Source organism: Xiphophorus couchianus, chromosome 1 (genome assembly GCF_001444195.1).
Source record: "Xiphophorus couchianus chromosome 1, X_couchianus-1.0, whole genome shotgun sequence".
Taxonomy (NCBI): domain Eukaryota; kingdom Metazoa; phylum Chordata; class Actinopteri; order Cyprinodontiformes; family Poeciliidae; genus Xiphophorus; species Xiphophorus couchianus.
Window position 1 is genome coordinate 11,628,984 of NC_040228.1, and position 16,857 is coordinate 11,645,840.

Genomic DNA, 16,857 nt, shown 5'->3' on the forward strand with positions numbered 1-16,857 from the left:
CTCACAACATCCAGTCCAAATGTCCATGCAGAATTCATTCTTCTTCTTACACTGAGTGTCAGTTTTTAGGGGATTTTTAGGATCTTTTACTGAATAATATTTTCCAAGGCAAACACGGACAGCATGTTTAATCAGAAAACATAGAAAGAAAGTATTGAAAAAAAAAACTCCTCATAACACTGATCTTATGAACCTCAATTTTTATTTTTAGGCATTTAAATTATATTAAAATGAAATGCACATTTCATTACTACAAATCAAAAATACTGGGATTGAATATAACTACAGATGGACCAATCAATCACCAAGAGACTGCATTCTGTCAGTATTTCCCTTTGATTATCTCCCATTGGTGTTTAGTTTCATTTACTGTCCACAAACTCATAATTTGGTGCACTGATTAAAATTTCATTAAACAGATAAAGTGTACGGACAAATACTTTGACACTTTAATGAATCAGAAAACTTAAAGCACTTTTTTTCCCTCTTTCATCCGTTACTTTTTCCATGCTTAGAACAAAAAACAAATCAAAATTGATCCAATAGGTATTTACCAGTTAGATCTGATAGAAAACTGAAAATCTGCATTGACCAGGGAAAAGATGATTGTTGCGTCTCTAAATATAACATCCACAATTTTTGTAAAATTGTTTTTATTTGGAAAATGCTCTGGACATCGTATTTAATGGGATCCAAGTAAAAATGTACTGAGAGAATAATGGGCAACAAATTTTGCATGAAATCATTTATTCCATCAGATATCCAGCAAGGTGACCTCCCCTCTTAAAATGTCCATGTGTGGAGTGTGCATATATATGCATATTATTTATTTCGTTATTTATTTAGTGCAATTTTTAAAACTATAAATGCCTTAGTGCTCGATCTCCTCTATCTATAAAAGTGCTCATAGATTCTGTCTCTTAGCATGATTTTGTTAGCAGTGCTTAAATCAACAACATATCCTCTGTAGGTATTCTCAATATGTATTGCTGCTAGATTTAAAGTGCTCAGATTGCATTTTTTACCCCATGTAGTCTGCATCCTAAATGAAATGCACCATGCTGTCTTCACATTCTTTAGGCACTGTTAGCTTGTAGTTTTGACAGACTAATTTATAATTCTTTCCATGGTTGTTGTCCCAATATTCAGCCCCACAAACTTTGTATTGGATAGCAAACTCCAGCTGCGCTCCTGGTCGAAGGGAGGGAGGGACTGGTAGGTGGAAACGAAATGTATCGCAACTAAATTCCTGCCCTCTTCCTCCTTCTCCGTCGCAGGTTTTAGTGACAGTGGAGACCCAGGAAGCCTTAGTTTCTGCAGAACCTTTCCACTCTGTAAACGAATACCGAACTTCAACTTCTTTCTCAAAGTCTAAATTTAGGACTTGCGTGATTCCGATAATGCCCAGTTCAAAGCACAAGACCCTCTCCAGACACACTTTCTGTTCGTAGAGATGCCGCAGGAACTCCGGCTGGTCACCGGGCTGTTGGGCAAAAACCGGCTTTAGGTATGGCAAGTTAATCTCAAGATGCCTTCCATCTGTCATCTCGGCGCCCATCAGGAGTCTGAAGGTAACATGTTGTGGCACAAATGGGTCCTCGCCTGATTTAAAAACCCTAACGTCTTCCAGGTCCAGGCCTAGAGAGTCGACAAACCTCACGCCAACACCTCTGCTCTGTTTCTTTTTGTTCTGGGTGGCAGAAGGCAGAGAGCGTGACCGTTGTCGGATGATGGGCTTCGGCGTAGGCTCACAGGTGAGGAAGCTGTGGGAGTCTTTTGGCCGAGTAACTCTTGGACTTGGCGGGCGGATTGGGACAGGCTTCCTGACGGTGTTGGGCTTGTCAGCTCGAAGCATTTCATTCACGTTTATAGTCAAGAAGGACCTAGACACACTGCTGCAGCTGGACAATGGCTGTTGAGATTTGGGGAGGAGTATCCTCTCATGTCCAAGGAACCACCCTCTTTCCATGTTCTCTGCTGGCCCTTCTGACCTATATAAATACACATTAAAATTAGCTTTGAAGCAGAATCACTTAGTATGTCACATTAAGTTTGTAAATCTGCTCTAAGCAAAGTGTTTAGGTTCGAAATTAAACTTTTTTTTTTAAGAAAGAAAAAGAACAGCCTTTTTATGAAACTGTACTGCCAGAAACTTCGAGTGGGCGTGTCTGCTGGTAGTACGTGCCCGACTGCACAGTCTGTCTGAACAGCTGCAGCAATACTGAAAATGCCCTTAATTAATGAGCATTAAATAAGGAAACGTGCATCAAACAAGCAAACTTTGACCTCACCTGAACATACACAGATATGAAGCGTGTTGCATGCAGGCTGCAGAAACACTGTCGCTTGTGGCGCGATCCTCCATTTAAAGCAATGCGTGGCAGGATTTCGGGTTGCGCTACGTCGTTAAGACTGCGACAATGATTTCAAGCATGAACCCAGACTTCTAAACACTAACAGTTCGCATGCACCCAGCGTAAAGTCGATGGAGATCGGCTAACAAGCGCGCAGTTAGGAGGGAATGTACAGTACGCAGATTCATTGGGTGCGCACCATTTGTCAGCTGGCATGGAAAACGGTGCCAAAGTGGGCGTGGCCTGGGAACATTTCAAACGAATCATAAACTTCTTGATTTTAATGTTTACAAGGTAATTTTTTTTAAGACATTGAACGATTATATCATAACAATTATATTATAACTGCTTCTCTTTTCAAGTATGCACTCTCAAAATGGGTTGGATTGGAACTGCAAAACATATGATTCTAGCTTCAAATAACATGTACAAGTAGATGATGTATGTGGGAATATAATTATACATGTGTGTATGTACAAATAGAACTGCATAGACTGATGCCTTTGTTTATGTATCTCTCCTCCACCAGAGAAACGGAATTTATTGCACTGTGTACAATGTCTGTCAATGAATTTAATTTGATATTTTTGATGGTTTAATGTTTCATTTGGAAAGACATTTTCAAAACAAACAAAAAAAAATCAATATCCAAACAGTAAAACTACAAACAGTGAATATATGTATAATTTACACATCTGAATATTTTTCACAAATGGATCTAATTTGGGCCCTAGCAAGTCCTCCCTGTACAGAAACAAATGAGCACCAGTTCTTTTAAATAGATGAAGGCTATCTGGCACCAAATTAGCTCCAATTAGCTCCAGTTTCATTTTGATTCCCATAAAGAAAATGTCTTGTTTACTCTCTTCTAAAGAATGCAGTAGAAAAAAATAGAATCCAATTTCCTTCCTATACATTTCCCATTGGTTGATCAGGCCATCATGATGTCTCCTTCAGACCAGCTCCTGAGACAGCTGAGTACTGAAACTTACACTGGGAAGAGAGACACCAAAAAAAGCATGAACCAGCAAGGACCCAGACCCTGCAATGAATTTCCTACCAACTGGGAAATACTTGTATAACACGTTATCAAAACCAGAGGACTCCAAAGCATTTCACACGACATTAAATCATTTACCCATACATTCAAATGCTGATGGAGGTACGCTACATTGTAGCCACAGAAGCACCGGTGCTGCTTGGCCCTCTGACTACCACCAGCAGGCAAGGCAGGTCTTTAAGGACACAACAAGGACACAACGGTAGAGATGGATGGCGAAGGTGCTAAGCCCCACCGATTACAGGACGACCTCCTACCGCCACCACCATACTACTGATTTGGTGTGTTTCCTATTTACAGCAGAAGTCTCTCCATCTGTCACCAGAGCGTTGCCAGACAGTGTCAGAAACCATATTCTTCTCAAATGACTGGCAAATGTCCACTTGTATCACATGACTGTAATAATGAACATAGCAGGGTTTTTTTTTTTTTGCATAACAGGATAAAAATTAATCAGTAAATAATTTGATGTGTGTGTATCACAAGCAGGTGAAACATAGTAGTTTAATTAAAATTACTGCTGCACATTTATCCTGTCAGCTATTAATGATGCTATAAACCAAGATCCTTCAGACAGATCTTTACCTGACCTTCACTTACGAGAAACCCCGCCCAAATCGCCCCGTTATTTCTTCTAGCCGAGTGATTCGCCGGCTGACTGTTAAGAAACGCGCTCATTGATGTTGCCTGGGTGATTGAGTTGTACAAGGCTGAGTGCCAAAAGTGTGTATCTTATTTTTCACTTCCTGCATCTATTTTGGGGCCTCAAAATAAGTTTTAGTGCATCTCCAATGTTTTGAAGTGATAATTAGACTCTTTTAAACAGCGCCTGTGGTGGGTTTAAATCTCGATTACTAACGCTTACACTTCAAGTCCCATGATGCACTCCGGCGGCTCACTTCGGCAGAGGCAGCGAGCCAGTCAGCAGCAGGTAAACAAACCTATCTCACAAGGAAACAAAGCGTCTGCGCTGCTTTTGCTTTGTTGCATTCGTAATGATGAAAAGGATGACATTAGAATTAGATATACCTTTTCTTGTCACAGGTTAATTACAATTAGAAAAAAAGCGGAATTGTGTTTGAGCAGCGACGTAGCGTCGACGACCAAAACAGTAGTTCGTGTGTTAAACCTGCAGCAGAAGAGGAGAGGCTGGTGTCTTCACATGATGCATTGCAGCACTTCGGAGAGAATGGGAGATTTTAGCCGTATCCTCAGACTAGACTGTCTGATTAGAGATGTCGGCTGGCTTCTTTAGCTACAGTGCAAGACTAGATCCGTGCTGGACTCCAGACGCAGCGTCCCATGTGGTGCAACATGGGCCCCATCATGCAGGAGCGCACGGCTTCCACAACACTGAAGCGCGTCGTTTCCAAGGAGAAGATACGAGTTAAGAATACCGAAAATAGCGGGTCACTTACCAGGTAGGCATTTTCTACATTAATGGGACTGAACGTTATGTTATGGATTGCATTTTATTTTAAAAGCCATGCCTGATGCTATTTTCTGTTTCGTAGCTCAAAGAAATGTAACAAGACCACGAAAGCAATGAGCCAAATGAAAAATGGTCTCCCGGGACCAGATAAGGATAAGGACACAGCAGCCCTACAGAGGGTATGTGACTGGCACCGTTATTAAGTAATATGCAATAGGTATTAATACCACAGGTTACTACTGTTATTACTACCCAGTAGCTGATATATACACAGAAATGGGCTAGACTGTTCAAAAGTTACACCTTTCATTCAGCACAGCACTGGGTAATAACTAAGCTCAGATGTGTTGTACAATTAGAACTGATTAGCTTAACACCTGTTTGACACCCACCTAAGGGTTTCCAACTGGCTTTGCTGAGTTGGTTGTATTAAGTCAGGTCACAGGGCTCTCATTCAAGAAGCCTGTGTAAGTCCAGGCACAGGTGGTATCCCTTCAGCATGAATGACATCCTTATGCAGCCAACAAACGCAAACCGGCTGAGTAGCTCATAGTGTAGCCGCACTGCTTGAACCAATTCACGTTTCCTCATTTTACAATCAGAAAACTTAATGTAGGTTTTGAGGGGTTTTATGTTATAAACATAAGGGTGAACTTTCACTTCACACTTGCATGTGAAGTGGAAGTAAGATTATACATACTCTACCAGTTTTGCACATCTAGGGATTGATAGATCTGGTGTCTCTTCCTCGTAATATAATTAAAAATCAGTCCGATTCAGTGGAAAGTTCCACCACAGATTCTTTATTTATTTACACAAATAACCCTTGACCTTAAACATTTATCGTAATTGTGGCTCAGACTGTATGTTTGGGATTGCTTATTCCATGTGTTTGATGTGTTTGCTATATGGCTCGTGGCAAACTGAATACACAACTTCTTGTGGTTTTTTTCAACAATCACTATTTTTAGAGTGTACATATAACTGTTCACATGTCTACAGATTCTCCAACCTGAACAGCAAATCTTTTCTTCTCCTCCATGCAAGTCTTTCTGCATGTTTGATTAGGGCTCTCCTTGTCTGGTGTGTCAGTGTAGTGGACATCCCTGTCTTGATATGTTTGGAATTGAGTCGTACTCTTTTAATTTTCTGATAATGGATTGAACAGTACTCTGAGTTATTTGGAGCTTGGCATATTACTTTATGGGACTGAGAATCATTTTGTGTTGTAATGACTTTTCTGCAGGGTGCTCAGTCTAAAGGTGGCAGGATAAAGTCAGGTGCGTCTCAAAATGCAAGCAAACTCTCAAGGTAAGAGCTAAAAGTGGCTTGAATTATTTGTAAGTGCTTTCCTTCAGGTACATTAAATCCCTAAATCCTCCAACAACTTCTCTCCCATTTCCTAAATCCATCTGTCTCTTCTCAGCCCTGAAGCAGAAGGAGACTTTAGACCTCAACTTCGCAAGCAGTCATCTGCACACAGGAAAGAGGAGAAACGAGAAAATCAGCGACTGTCACCGTGCGGGACAGAGCTCCTCCCAAATCGTCAGGGGATGGGAAAAAATCGTAGAGCGCTCTCTCTGCCTATTTCTCCAATATCAGGGCTACGGATGTCGCCATCCCACCCGCTAATGCATTCCCCAGCTCCGACCCCAGAAGCACTGCAGCATCACTACAACAACAAGGAGGACGACTCTGACAGCGCTAGCGATCTGTCAGACTCTGAGCGGCTGCCTGTTTTGCCCTCGCCGTGCACCCCGTGCACCCCACCCCACCTCAACCTGCGGGCGGAGATCATTAACACTAACGACTTCCTCCCAGATATTCCAGGACCCCATGGGATGGCGGGGGACGAAGATGAGAGTGAGAAACCCGCGTACACATACTCTGATTTCCTGCCTCCTCCCTTCAACTGCTGGAGCCTGAGACAGCTGGCGGTGTTTCTTCACACAGAGGGTCGCGGCGCGCCCCGACCCAAGCCTGTGGGGCCCTTAGAGAAGTACCTGGAGAGGCTGCTGCAGCTGGAGTGGCTTCAAATCCAAACGGTGCAAGCAGAGAGCAGCCGCCCCCCTGGGGGTCGCACAAGACCACAGAGCTTCCCTTCTTCCACGGCCGCGCACTCGGCGAGACCTCACACCGCACCATCTTCCCGACTCAACTCCCCCAAAGGGCTGCGGCACGGCTCGCGAGCCTTCCCTTTCACACCTGTTAACAACCCGCCATCTCCTGCCTCAGCCCAGCAACAGCTCTCCCGCTTTCCAGTGTGTCCGCACTGTCACATGCGCTACCCTCTCTGCAACGGAAGCTGCTCTGCCTACGCCTACCAGCGCCACTCGCGGCTCAGCCCATTGCTTGAGCACAGGGCGCGCCCAGGAGCAGCGGCGAAGCGGAGCAGCAGCGAGACCCGAGCCGCCTCCTCTGAAGGTATTAGCCCTGGAGCACAAGGCGGAGGGGGAGGGGCCCGAACACCAGTTAGCCCCTCAGCTGGGAGGAGTCATCTCAGGCACATGCAGGCTGCAGGCAACACCCGGAAACAACCCCAGGAAGCCGGCACTAACCAAAAGGGCAGAGGGCAGGTGAGGAAAAGCCGCGTCAGAGCCAACTCTGAGACAGATGTGAAGAAGGAGCCCAGTGGGATCAAAGGTGCTGCCACCGAGAAACGGGGACATCCCGGAAGCAAGAGAGAGCTCATTACTTCCAAAAGAGACGAGAGGGACTGTCAGAGGGCCGAGGCGGGAAGTCAGGCCTCTAAAACTGCCACGAAAAGAGCTGCTAAAGACCCAGCGAGTCTCTCCAAAGCTCCACCTAGCACCCACAGCATTCCTAAACAAAATGGCAAAACAAAAAATGTGCACTTTGTTGCTAAGTAACCCCTATAGGCCTGAAGTATATTGCTTTAGTGAGTGGTTACTTGGTAAAAAAAATCCTAAACCTATGCTTGCTTTGTGTAAAATCTGTGTAAAACTAACATGCTCTAACTCTTATACAGCAGGATGCACACAGCCTTTAAACCGTAGACATGGTCTGTCATTCATCAACTAGTAGAGAATAATAGGATAGCACAGGTGTGTCCTAATAAATTTTAATATCCTCAAAAAATTTCTTTATTTCACAAATTTAGAAAGTAAAACTAATTTTATAAAGATTAATGACAGATTGCATACATTTTCAAACCATGTTCTTTGCTTCCACATAATTTTCCTTTTGTGTCTTACCCAGAAGGGAGTCCTTTTGGTGGACTTTCTGCTGGACAATTGTCCAGTTGGTGGTCTTACCCATGATTGTGTTGTCCATGAGCGTTTATTTAGAAATAATTTCCTTAGCTAATATTCAGATTCTGTGAGAAACTGAATTTTAAGTTTTTATGAGTTGTAAGCCACAGTCTCTCATCATCACGAGTTTCGCTCGTATAAAACTACTGAAATAAATAAACTCTCCAACGATATTCTAATTTTATTAAGGCATCTGTATTTTTGGCATTTGTTTAAAAAAAAATTAGAATTGAAAGCGTAATGCTGAGCTCTGCTTAAACATGAGGTTCAGTATCAACATAGAGACAGCTCCGAATTTTAATGCACTGCACTGTCATCCCTCCGTTCTCTACTAATGTTAAAATAGATATAGGATAAATGAAAACAGATACGAGCATAAATAAGGCATAATGATATTTAGTACAAGTCATAGCATTTCATAAAATACTCAAGCAGCTTTTGATGTTTGAATGTATTTTTGTTTTATGTTGTTTTTTTTAAAATTATAATTCTTTTGTGACTCGTGTTTTAAACGTTTAAGCGTCTCTTCAGCAAAAAAGATACGCACTGGATCACCTTGTGACTTTGGGATGTACTGTTTTTTCACCACTCTGTCAGCTTTTTTTTTTTTTTGTTACAAGGGCTTTGCATTGTCGAAAAGCTTGAATTGTAGTTTACATTAACTTGATGTATTTTGCATAGAGCTGAGGTCGTCTCGTCACTGAAGGCGGTGGATTGTTTGCTACGAATGTAAATGCGTATTTTTCCAGAATTTCTATACCATAGCTATATTTATGAGATGTCGTTGTGGTCGACTTTTATTTATTTTGGTCATTTACATGTTTACATTGTGTCTAACTTAAAAAAAAAAGAAAAAAAAAGAGGAATTGTTTTGTAGAAGAGCTGAATGTAATTTCTCTGGCCTCTGCAGTCATCCCAATTATTTGAATGGAGCTTTGACACATCAGGGCCGCTGGGCTGTAACTGGGTGATGGTGGACAAATCACCTCCACATTCCACTACATACTTAATGTCTGTAAGGCAATGTTAATATTACAGCGCTTTGTCTGTTTTATAGTTTGATTTAAATGTTCAAAGCACTCAAATTAATGTAGATGTGACGTACTATGACTGCACTCACTGCATATATATTTATGTAAAATGTCAAAGCCATAGTGAAGGGGCCAGGACAGACGAATATTGTATTGTAATATTGTAATATTGTAATATTACACTACGTTGAAAGATTGTGGTATTTTTCTCAGTGTTGGATGCAAGTATTTGTAAGGCATAGAAATAAATGTTTTGGACGCAAGAAAACATGTCATGCAGTTATTTGTCAATATTGTTGTTATATGTTTAATATTTGTTCAGTTATTATATTGGCATTAACAAGGACAGACCAGTATACAGGGAATTGCAAAAGTTGGGGTTGGACTGGGTTTCTCCAACACATGTGGATTAAACCATTCTATTGTAGCGGTACTTATATTTTGACACAGATAGATTCTTAAGAAAATTATTTGCTCTGGATTTTATTTAGGGCTTCAGAGTAAAGGGGGATTGAACACAAATGCACATCACACATTACAGATTTTATTTGTAAAAACAAGACATGACAGTCTGTGCCCGTCTTGTTAAATCAACCTGTTTGTTGCACGTTCAAAATTGGTCTAAGGTTGAAATATTGTTTTTACTTGCAGAAAACATTGGGGGGAACTGGGTCGGCGTCCTTTACCACGAACAAAAAAAAGAAAAGCCATGTTGGAGACTCAGGATACAATTAGGTCCTCCTCTGAAATGGTTTAAAAAGATGGCGAAGCTGCTTTTCTCTGTCATTCAGACACCCTGCAATGAAGAACGGGCAAAACCAGAGGGTCATTATTAATAGAGCGATTCAGACCGTAAAGCACACCCCTATAAAGAGAATGGTAATAATAGATTAGCGGATCACTTTCAAAACCAAAAAAAAAAACGAGTCATCTTTTTTTCCCTTATTAAGATTGCATTAACTTTACTGCTAAGTTACCCAAGTATGTGTTGGCAGTGAAACATGAACTGCCAAATGTTTGTAGGTAGACATCCTCTCTATAGACAGGCCCATTGTTCCACATGAGATCATAGCCTCCCACTCTTTTCTCCTTGCCAGTCAGCCTAATGAGAAAAAAACTATCCATTAGAGTGCCTATCATCCCCTGGACAAACTTTATCTTGGAAGTGTAATTACATGCTAGTCCATCTTTACCTCTGCAGCATGTTCATTCATACCATACAGTTATTCGATGGAACGTGTTTAAGAGATAGTGAAATACATTATTTTTTAACTCTGCATTTAATGCAAAGACAAGTAGTTTGCTTATGTCAAAATGTAATCATAGTGATAACGACGCCTTTTACCTTCCCTCCATGTCAACAACATTCAAAGTGTCCTCCAGTAGTCTGAACTTCATCTCATAATCCTCCCGACTGCTGGGGGTGTGTGATGGAGATGCATTCACCTCAATTAACCACCTGTGAGGAGATGGAAGGTGGCATTCGGAAAACCTACACTTAGCCTTCGGAGCTAGAGTGACAGAAAACCTCAACATAATACCTTTGCATGGCATAAGGCCTGCTGTGGAGTTTTAGTTACATTTAAAATTATAATAGCAAATTTACTTATTTATTTTTTTAGACAAGTACTTCATGTTCCACGTCACTTTGTAATTTGTTTTCAGAGAAGTGAGAAGAACAGAGGGATTGTAAAACAAAGGCTCACATTGGTAAAGCACTTACGGCTTGAGGTTCTCGTCCAGCAGTATGTCGTAACCGTAGAGCTCAAAACAATGTTTGTCATTTATAATGACCTTTTGGACACTCTGCAGACTTCGAATAAAGATGTTATCCATCTCTTTGAAGAGGTTTTCAATCAACTCCCTACCATGTTTGGCAGTCAGGTATCTCCGAAGCTGTTGCATCTCCCATTTGCATCCCTACCGCATATAAAACAGAACAGTGACATTCTGTACCTACAACAGCATATAGAATGACATAAGTTTTCAAAATGTCAGACATTTACAACGCCTCGTAAAGTAATGATACTTTTTTTAAACATTCTTGCATTTTGTCACATTACAGACTTCAAACTTGGGATTATGTGGTAAATCACAACAATTTAATTTAAAATTGTGGAAACTGAAAATGACTTTTTTTTCATTTTGCAATATCCTAAGGAGCCACGATTGGTTCCTTAGGACTTTTCCTTGAAAATAATGTGAAGTCAGGTTGAAGAGCATCTAGGAAAAGTACTTTTAAAGTGTTGCTGCAGATCGTCGATTAGATTCAGCTGTGGAGTTTGACGAGCCAACTGGAGGCTTAGAGACTTAATTGGTGATGCATGAGAAACATCTGGCATTTGCTGCAGATTTATGTTCGCTCACCTCCGCTTCGACAGGAGTCCTCAAAATGCATTGCTAAATACCTTTGGGTTTATTTTTAAAGCAGTTTTCACTTGATTGCAGCATGGTTGAATCACTCATGTATGACTGATAACTGGTTATCTCAATAGTTGATTTGAAAAATTTTACGTAGTTTGATTTGTAAATAATTGGTGTCAAAATTCTTTCTGAGCACTACTAAGGGTAGCGCTAGTTCTGCTAATGCTACATGTATCACAGTTTGACAATATTGCATCATTAGGGTGGATACCATAGTAACAGTTTTAAGTAGTTTGGACCCTTTAACAGGTTTTCTTCTAAGACAGGAATTTTTTCTATGAATTTTCTAGCTGAATTTATTTTCTCATCACCTTTGGACTTAATAAACAGAACATCCTCACACAAAATGAAGCTGCCACCACCACACTTCATCGTTAGTCTACTTCCACATTATTCATGAAAGAAAAAAAATAAAGAGTACTTTTTGCACTATGTTTTTTTTTTCTTTTTGGATACATACCTCTTCATGATTATAGTTTGGAGCTGTTTTCTGAACAGACACATTAGTGAGGTGCATGTCTGAAATAAACACTAAGGACAACTCAAAAATCTCAGTGGACAGGAGCCTGACAAATGGGATTATTTCAGCCACACTTGTTCTGTGTGTTATTCTTTATACTTTCAAACACTGGCAGGAAAAAAAAGAAAGGGATACACTTGTCGTCGATGGTGCTGAGCGAAAAGCGAGTCCCCGAGAAGCGAGCGAAACCATCTCTGTATAACCATGCCTTTAAGGGAACATACTGAAAAACAAAACAAAACAATATATATGTATATACAATGTGCAGATATAACAGCAATGTTGACAACTTAAATAAAAACTAATGACTTTTTGCTACATACTGAAGTGACTAGGACGTAAACTCTCAAATCAAATTTTCTGCCTGTGATAATAAAAAACATGTCAAGTGAGGATTTACAACATATGTATACATATAATAACGGGATGTCTTATATTGATACTATATTATCTTATATTAGTATTTCAGTTGATTACCATTAATCAGGTAAGGGTTCTCTATATATCTCTGTGCCACATAGTTTTCCACAGGTACTGCATCTTTCTGCTCTTCTGAGTGAACGCTTTCCTGTGAAATACAAGACATATCAGTCCAATTTAGTAATTGAAAGTACTATAACTTTTTTCATAAAAGGAATAAACGTTACCTTCTTCCAGTCTATAATGTCTTTCAGTTTCCTGAACAGGAAAATCCCTTTGCCCTGTGATTTTGCTACCTAAAAACCACCAGACAGTTTCAAAGTTAAATGCATTCTTGTCTCTTGGATCTTCCAAATTGAGAATAGAAGTATCATTTTTTTTTTTGTTTGTATTTTTTGGACTGGGTCTTTTCTGTGGTCTATTTTAGCTCACCGGTTTCATGATCCAGATGCTGCCAGGGTTTCGATTGAACTCCTCTACAAAGAGATGATACTCGCTGGGCAGGACAAAGGTGCAAGGGAAAAAGTCACATTTGAAGGCTTCCTCACGGCCAACTTCCTTTTCCAGATTCTTCTGGTACCGTTTGAGGTTTTTGACCATAAGATTTTTGCGGGACAGCTGTTTTAAAAATACAAAAAAACCCACACAGGTTAGTACTTTCTATAAAAAAAAAAAAAAAACGTTTTAGTTTGTCATCATAATGCACCAGAATTGAAGATATCTCACCTCGTAATGGTTACGAAAGTGATTTATTTTGACGTGTTCGTCCATGTATGAGTGGTCAAAATTCTCCCTAAGCCAACCCACATCACACCAATTGAAGTCCCACTCTCCATCACTGGAAACGGGAGAAAACAAATCAAAACAAAGAATAAAGAAAAGAAAGATGCTAAGGTCTTTTTGCTTAATGACCTTCCTTACTGCAAAGTTTCTTCTCCCCCCAATATATCCCTGAACTCACTCTTTGACTTCAACCCAGTTTGGTCTTTGTCTCAGGACATCTTGTATGGTGTTGAATAAGCCGCATTTATAACGCACACAACTTCGTCCTTCCCTGAGGAGAAGCAGCAACAATATCACAGTTTCCAGCAGCTAATTTATCAGAAGCACATTAGCCAGTTTAGACAAAACACCCACCGTTCCTCACTTTTGCCACTATCATTTGAGGCTTTGCTTCCAGATGTCTGCAAAAGTAAGGAAAGAAAACTTTAAGATTTAATGAAAGCTCTTTTCTTATTTTGTAAAGAAGAACCAGCACTTTCTAACAGTGCTGGGAAAAAGAATTTACCATACAAAAAAAATATATATTTGATATTATATATCTCAAAAATAAACATGTCACGATCTTAAAAAAAAAAAAAAAAAAAATCAAGAACAAATGACAAACAAAATTATTGACATCTTATCAGTCTGGGAAATAAAAAGAGAACTTTTGGTGCTAGACTAAATACATTTTAGGAAAATAAATCTGACAGACAAACACCCTAAACATCTTAGGACATTCAAATATTCTTAGATAATTTAGGTTGATGTCGAATCTTCAGAGACTTTTATTGTTGCACTGTACTTTTACTTGATCAATAGTATTTATTAAGTATCGTTACTCTAACTTGAGTAAAATTTCTGGCTACTTCACTGTCACTTCGCTGAACATAGAGAATGTACGAGAAACAGACACACATACAGCGCATGTTTAGGTGACACTTCTTTCTGGGCGATTTGGAGATCAAGTGTAGTCACAGTAAGCATTAGATTATTTTCATGTGAAGAATTGTACCCTGCCTGTTCTTACTTGATGCTAAAAAGAAATTGAAAACGTGTTCCTTCTGCCCGAATGTGTTATTTTGTATTCATGTTACTTGTTTACCTTGTACTTCGACATAGACCCGTTCACCACAAAGTAGCAGCAGAAGGCTCCGGAACTTCCTATTGAGGTATTTGTATGGAGAAAGCTACATTATCTGAAAGGACGGAAGAGTTGTTGTCATGACTACCGAGAAACCAACCTGAGTGGGGAGATTGTCCCGAAGAGCTTGCCGTAGTATCCTCGAGAAAATAAGTTTGTTTGTAAGTATTATATAGCTTGTATTTATTTATTTATTTATTTATTTATTTGGACCGACTGGCCTTTACCGAACTGATTAGCTTTAGACTGTCGAAATGCAACTGAAAATATAATGTGAGGAAAAAATACAACAATCATCAGTTATGACTTTAAATTTAATAATTTGACTTAGATCTGCTATTGAAATTAACTTAAAATGGATGTCATTTATAAATATATACAAATGCAAGTTGATCTCCAGTTTTATCTATCGTTGCTATTTACCATCTGATAACCACACGGGGGCACCAAATCCTCAAATAAGTTGAGTTTTTGGTTCTTTTCTTAACATTAGATTTTTAAACATTAACATACACCCTTTAAAACAATCCAAACCTGTCAAATAATTTATATATCAATATATTTTGTGATTTTAAATAGTTCATTGCAGAGCCTAGCATTTTTTTAAAAAATCTAGTACAACGGTTATATTGAATAATAGGTGCTGTTCAGTGAGCAAGAACTTTATAAAATCAAACGGTCCTGTTTCGAATCACCTGGTTTGCACTTTGATCTTTCGTTCATGCCAAAAGATTAAAATCCTGCTCTGCTTATTGAGAAAACATCATTCTCTTGATATTCCCTCCCTAAGTACCTGCAAAGACCAATGGATTTGAACAAATCTATATTTATTTTGTGACTAAGACACACTGTTTTCCCTCTGCTTAGCACACCTTGCAGATTCTGGTTTTGTTGATCATTTTGTTTTTCTTTGTAAGATCAGAAAAAGGCGGCTTTAGGTGTACTGTTTATCCTGCCTCTGAAATCTATGCGCTGTCCAGCTCATAAAACAGTGGTGATTATTGTTCTTAACACGTTGCAGTCAGTAATGTAAAAATAGCTTATATCTGGCTTAGATTCTTGTGGAAAGATCCATAAAAGGCTAGAACCTCAATCTCAGCTATGCAGTATCAATAAGTGATCTATCATATTGAAAACTAATGAAAAAAACAAGTTAGCCCATAATGAAAATGACTTTCAGTTAAATTAGAATGTGGGTGGTCAGCTACTGCAGTGTCTCAACTGGAAAGCAACACAAGGCAAACCTCTGATCCAAAGCTTAGTTTCACAATGTTCTCACTGAGCGGATAAATTACAATGGACATCAAAGTTAATATTCAAGTGAGTTTGGGGAACATATCTTTTATCATGCATTGACATATTCAGAATTTATTTTATTGTTAACAACATTGAAGATAAAGCAAAAGAAGATATGGTAAAATAAAATTGCATATTTTAAATTAAAACAGATGGTGGGAATATAGTCTCATTAAAATCCTGGACTGGATCCTCTAATAAAAATGTTGTTATTTTGCAAATGAGCTTCAATGTGTTCAGACACATAAGACAATTTCACATGAGAATCAATCAATCAATCAATCAATCAATCAATCAATCAATCAATCAATCTATCTATCTATCTATCTATCTATCTATCTATCTATCTATCTATCTATCTATCTATCTATCTATCTATCTATCTATCTATCTATCTATCTATCTATCTATCTATCTATCTACTTAGCTATCTTGCAGTCTTGCTATCTATCTTTGTTGGCTTATATGGCTTGTAGGAAAAAAACAGCTTAGATTTTTTTAAAAAAAAGCTGATTTAAACGTTTTAATCACAATATTTTTTTTTTTACACAATAGTGCAGGTTAATAATAATAATAATAATACATTTTATTTCAAAGGCGCCTTTCTGGGACTCAAGGACACCGTACAAAGAGCAAAGTAACAGAAACAATAAAATGTAGCAATTAAAAATAGATAAAATAAATACACAACAATGTATCTATATGAAATCTATATATAAATCTATGTAAAAAAAAAAAATTCTATATAAAAAATCAAGCAAACCAATCGTGTCATATTGAAAAGGCAGATCTAAAAAGGTGTGTTTTAAGTTCGGTTTTAAATTTAGGGAATGACTTTATGTTTCTAAGGTGAGGCCGTAATGAGTTCCAGAGTTGGGGAGCAGAGCGACTGAAAGCTCTGCTCCCCATGGTAGTGAGACGGACAGAGGGGACAGACAAATGGATGGAGGAGGATGATCTGAGGGAACGAGAGGGAGTGGCAATATGAATAAGATTGGAAAGATATAGTGGGGAAATATTGTAAAGAGCCTTAAAAGTATACAGAAGAATTTTGTATTCTATGCGGAACTTGGTAGGCAGCCAATGAAGTCTTTGCAAGATAGGAGTGATGTGGTGCATGGATGGGGTTTTAGTAATGATAC

General features: G+C 39.1%; 3 protein-coding genes across 6 annotated transcripts; 1 reads left to right on the forward strand and 2 right to left on the reverse strand.

Annotated features, from left to right (window-relative positions):
- Positions 1–183: 183 nt before the first annotated feature.
- ppp1r3da (protein phosphatase 1, regulatory subunit 3Da) lies at positions 184–2,568 on the reverse strand. The gene is made up of 2 exons (XM_028019784.1): positions 2,292–2,568; positions 184–1,991 (listed from the first exon to the last, which is right to left on the reverse strand). Exons 1-2 carry the CDS (start codon positions 2,363–2,365, stop codon positions 1,043–1,045), a joined length of 1,023 nt encoding a protein of 340 aa, XP_027875585.1. The 5' UTR covers positions 2,366–2,568; the 3' UTR covers positions 184–1,042.
- Positions 2,569–4,304: 1,736 nt separating this feature from the next.
- On the forward strand, positions 4,305–9,417 carry fam217ba (family with sequence similarity 217 member Ba). Its single transcript, XM_028017006.1, has 4 exons — positions 4,305–4,835; positions 4,929–5,025; positions 6,093–6,157; positions 6,273–9,417. The coding sequence occupies exons 1-4, from the start codon at positions 4,717–4,719 to the stop codon at positions 7,714–7,716; spliced, it is 1,725 nt and encodes a 574-aa protein (XP_027872807.1). The 5' UTR covers positions 4,305–4,716; the 3' UTR covers positions 7,717–9,417.
- Positions 9,418–9,671: 254 nt separating this feature from the next.
- On the reverse strand, positions 9,672–14,532 carry ttll9 (tubulin tyrosine ligase-like family, member 9). 4 transcript variants are annotated; one of them, XM_028017017.1, is made up of 14 exons: positions 14,381–14,532; positions 13,651–13,697; positions 13,475–13,567; positions 13,240–13,351; positions 12,946–13,131; positions 12,741–12,809; positions 12,571–12,661; positions 12,417–12,457; positions 12,229–12,316; positions 12,034–12,092; positions 10,873–11,069; positions 10,495–10,608; positions 10,127–10,251; positions 9,672–9,945 (listed from the first exon to the last, which is right to left on the reverse strand). In XM_028017017.1, exons 1-14 carry the CDS (start codon positions 14,393–14,395, stop codon positions 9,881–9,883), a joined length of 1,302 nt encoding a protein of 433 aa, XP_027872818.1. In that variant the 5' UTR covers positions 14,396–14,532; the 3' UTR covers positions 9,672–9,880. The 4 variants fall into 4 exon arrangements, 2 of the variants coding, with proteins under 2 accessions (XP_027872818.1, XP_027872829.1); XR_003595469.1 differs by lacking the exon at positions 10,127–10,251 and having other exon boundaries at positions 10,944–11,069; XM_028017028.1 differs by lacking the exon at positions 10,127–10,251.
- Positions 14,533–16,857: the final 2,325 nt, after the last annotated feature.